This window comes from Petromyzon marinus, chromosome 7 (genome assembly GCF_048934315.1).
Source record: "Petromyzon marinus isolate PM22_M1 ecotype Great Lakes invasive population chromosome 7, UKy_Petmar_22M1.pri1.0, whole genome shotgun sequence".
NCBI lineage: Eukaryota > Metazoa > Chordata > Hyperoartia > Petromyzontiformes > Petromyzontidae > Petromyzon > Petromyzon marinus.
Window position 1 is genome coordinate 14,647,935 of NC_133673.1, and position 4,397 is coordinate 14,652,331.

Sequence of the window (4,397 nt, forward strand, 5' to 3'; positions counted from 1 at the left end):
ACATCGGTAAGACATCTTCATTCATAAAAAAATCAGAACATCTTGTGAATGTGATTAAAGATATTAAACTTACTCCTGATGATATTCTGGTAAGTTTTGATGTTATTTCTCTATTCACTAAGGTTCCAGTGGACGAATCGCTTAAATTACTTGATACACTAGTAAAGAATACCGGTTTACAAAAAGATATTCCGAAACTTGCTGGCCATTGTTTAAATAACACTTACTTCTTATGGAGAGGGGATTTCTTTAAACAAAAGGAAGGAGCAGCAATGGGTTCTCCTTTATCCCCTGCTATAGCAAATTTGTACGTGGAAAACTTTGAAATAAGAGCACTTGCCTCGAGCACATTAAAACCATCCTTTTGGTTTAGGTATGTGGATGACACTTTGGTTGTCTGGCCACATGGTAAAGATACACTTAATGATTTTCTAAATCATCTCAATGCACAAAACCCGGCCATCCAGTTCACCATGGAAATGGAGGTGAATAACACACTCCCATTCCTAGATATTTTGCTTGGACATGGCCTAAACGGTAAAATAACACACAGCGTTTACAGAAAGCAAACGCACACTGATGCCTATCTGAATGCAGAATCACATCATCATCCAGCTCAAAAATCCTCTCTTATCAAGACGCTCGTACATCGGGCGAAAACGGTGTCAGATGGTGAGAGTCTAGTGAGAGAGATTAAACACGTTAAAGACGCACTACGACAGAATGGCTACAATAATACTCAAATTAACAGAGCACTGAATGCCAAATCACGATCGCAAAGCAATACTACTAAAAGCGACCAGATTGTTAAAACAATAAAAATTCCATATATCTCAGGAGTAACTGACAAATTAGCCCGCGTTTTGCAAAAGCAAAACATTACAGTAAGATTTGGTACAGTACACAAAATTCAAAAACTAGTATCTTGCACTAAAGACGCATTACCTAAACTATCAACAGAAGGTGTATATCGGATTAATTGTTCATGTGGCAGCTGCTACATTGGGCAGACGGGACGTAACATCAGCGTAAGACTAAAAGAACATCAGAGAAATATTAAATTATCTCAAACACAACTGTCGGCAGTGGCAGAACATGCTTGTCAACAAGGACACTCAATTGATTTTGACAATGTTGCAGTGGTGTGTAAAACTAATTATTACTGGCAAAGACTAATTAGAGAATCCATTGAAATTGAGAGGAACAAGAATAACTTTAATCGCTCTGACAGCTACCGGCTTAGTGCGGCCATGGAAGCGTATTATTAAATAATACACATTACATTTTGATTTAAAGAATTACTAATCTACAACTCATTACTAATCATAACCAATGACTGATTACTAATCGATTATATAATTACATTACCCCCCCCTCCGCCTCTAATCACTGCACCTGATGAGTTAAGTGATGACGTCACCCTGCTGCTCTATATAAAACCGGGAGCAAGCGAGGGCTTTACCATTCTGGCGAATTGCCCGATGATGCTGGAAGTATTTACCAGCGAAACGTCGTACTCAAACTGTAAATGTGGATTAACTCTTCAACACACCGGTGGGCTGAAGTAGTGAATTATTTGTCTTTTGTCAACGTGACACTTTTTTTGCTGATTGGCCGTGTCGGGTGGTGGAGGGTTACGACACATTTATAAATAAACGCGATCTAACCCAAAAACCTTTATTATGAATAATATTGGTCGCGAAAGCCTACGTGTTAAACTGATTGATGTTGTTGTTACGTGTCCAGAGCGCGCGTGCGCCAGATCGCTACGTCTTGTCGACCTGACTTATGTGCGCGGAACTGAAAGAGCGTTTGGAGCTCATCGCATTCCTCCAGCACAAAATAAAGATTCCGATGCCGTCCGTTTGTTTGCTGGTCGATCGGGAGTTTGGGAGCCCTTTGGGACCTCTGCTCAGACACGGCTATGAAAAACAATGTGAATGCATCTCTTCAGTTCTCAGTACTGCGAGACAGAACGAAACTTAGACTGCCTTTTACCCTCCTCCAACACCCCACCCACCGGTGATAGGATTTCCTGTATGGCAGGAGGCTTGTGTTAAGGTACAGTAAGAGTGTGTGCATGTTGAACTTCTTTCACACCGTACATAGCCCACCGTGCCGAGCGACGCAGCCTCAGGACGGAGAAGTGGAGGCGGGGGTTATTTCTCAGGAGTAAACGTTTATTTGTTGACGCCGCAGATGCCAAGTCCTCCTTTTAAAAAAAGCGAAGCGATTGAAATGCCTAATAATGTTAACCGCGGCCTTGGGACTGCCCTCTAACGTTGTGGCGTCTTGTGGCAGGTTTCCCGCGGCCGTGCAGTACGCACGGCTCTCCCATGGCATTTGCCTGGACTCGTACCGCGCCGCTGTTCCACCGGAGGAATTCGGTTGTCCCGGAGAAGGTCCCGGCACGACGCGCGGGACAAACCCGAGGGGAACGCGTCGGTGGAGCTGCGCCACTCGTGAAATTATTAAGGACGCTCGCGAGCCGTCGTGAGCAAAAAAAAAAATCATAATTAATCATTAAATCGTGTTAACTTTCAAAGTCCATCCTTTCAGGCTGACCCGCTGGGCACTTCTGGCTTTCTGTGACTCGGGCCATTCACAGCTGGGCCATTCTCAGCGGGAGACGTAACCCAACAACGAACAGCTCTCATCTTGAAGCTACACACAACACAACGGCTGTGCTTGAAAGCTTCGTCAATGAGACAACAACAAAAACACAACACTACTTTGAATCGACTCTCAGGAACCTCGTCAATTCACGATACAGTGCCACCACAGGGGTGCCATTACGAAGCTGGTGCGTCGCTCTGCGATAGAAGTTTGATATAAGCACAGTTCTAATATAAGCAACACGTGCTTATGTTACCCTGGTGCACAGTTCGCCTTGTTCCCAACGGAACTGCTTATATCCAGCTCCAACTGTGCATGCAATGGTATACACAGCGCACGGAAAATTTGAATAAACAAATACGCAAACAAAATCTTCACTTCAAACAACCCAGAACATACAGCCTGGATAGATATCTGAGATAAGAGGCGTAATTTTTTTGGCTCGGGCGTGGTGTGTGTTGGGGGGGGAAGAGTTTCATCTCGCTTCAAACTCGCAAACTGGCGGTGCGCCGCCACACCGTCGCTCCTCAGAGGTCCCGGAACTCGGCGTGCTCGAGTCCCAAGTTCCGCACGCCGCCAAATCGCGGCCGCCGCGCAGGATGGGCTCGCTAACCGTGTAGGGCAGCGCGGGGCCCGCCGCCCTCAGCTCGCGCTGGTGCAGATGGCACGGCGTGGCGGGCGCGTAGGGCGACGGCGACTTGCGGCCGCCGCCCTCCGGTACGCCGAGGCCGCTGTACTCGCTGCTGCCGCCGCCGCCGCCGCCGCCGCCGCCCGCGACGCCGCCGCCGACGCCGCCGTAGTCGCGCGCGTCCCTGGGCGCGGGTCGCGAACCCGCGGAGTTTGGGAGCTCGGAGAGCCCCGGGAAGGCGGCGTCGGAGGCGCTCGAGCCCTTGGCCAGGTGGTCGGCCGCCCGCTCGTGCAAGGCGCCCAGCAGCTGCTCCTGCTGGGCGGTGGAGAAGGACGGCACCAGGAAGTCGGGCACCGACACGCTCTGCTCGGCGCGGCAGATCTCCAGCGACTTGAGGTCCTGCGCGAAGGAGCAGCACGCCTCCAGCTTGGCCGTCGGCTTGTCGGCGATCTCGGACTCGCTGAGGCTCTTCACGAGGCTCTGCACGACGGCATCGGGGGCGACGGCGGCGTCGCCGCTCGCGTCCGGGCCCCGGGCGGCCTCGCCGAGGGTCGGCCCGCGGTCGGGTTCTCCGGCAGTGCCGTCCCCTGGCGGGAAGATCTGCGCCGCCGCCCCCGTGTCGCATTCGGTCTCCGGCAGAGGCCCCAGCGGGTGGCCGTTGTGGCTCCAGGAGCGTGGCGGTGCGTTCTTGACGGTGGGCGAGCCGGCCGGCGGCGAGATCTTGGGAGGACGGCAGGAGAAGCGTTTCTCTGCGGGACGGAACGCGAACGCGAGTGTGTGCGAGTACGGGAGACGGTGTGAATTTAGTGTGCTGGGTCAACGGCAGGCTATCGATGTTTGGCTTGGGAGGTCAGATGGTGGCGATGATGGCGATGATGCTGTGAGGATACGATGGTAATGACTGATGAGGATGATGACAACAATGATCACCATCTTCATGATGACACTAAGAAGAGTGAAACTAGGTCAATCGTGATCAGAATTAAAATTCAGGAGCTGGCGCGTCAAGAGTTTCACTGCTCTAACCACTAAACCGTGTCCGTCCAGTTACACTTAATCGACCCTTTGTCCATTGTAAGTAAAATCATCAAAGGAATGTCGTCGCAGACTAACTTGAGTTGTATAATGCAGCCGAGTGCCAGCCACTGCAGTT

At 50.4% G+C, this 4,397-nt stretch overlaps 1 protein-coding gene across 1 annotated transcript in view; it reads right to left on the reverse strand.

The window, feature by feature from the left end:
* Window positions 1-2,159: 2,159 nt before the first annotated feature.
* LOC116940035 (proline-rich protein 5-like) overlaps window positions 2,160-4,397 on the reverse strand; it is a 25,427-nt gene continuing 23,189 nt past the window's right edge. The window contains exon 8 of the mRNA XM_032949274.2: window positions 2,160-3,993. Coding sequence (XP_032805165.1) covers window positions 3,092-3,993 — 902 coding nt within the window. The 3' untranslated portion in view covers window positions 2,160-3,091. The remainder of the gene's footprint in view (window positions 3,994-4,397) is intronic.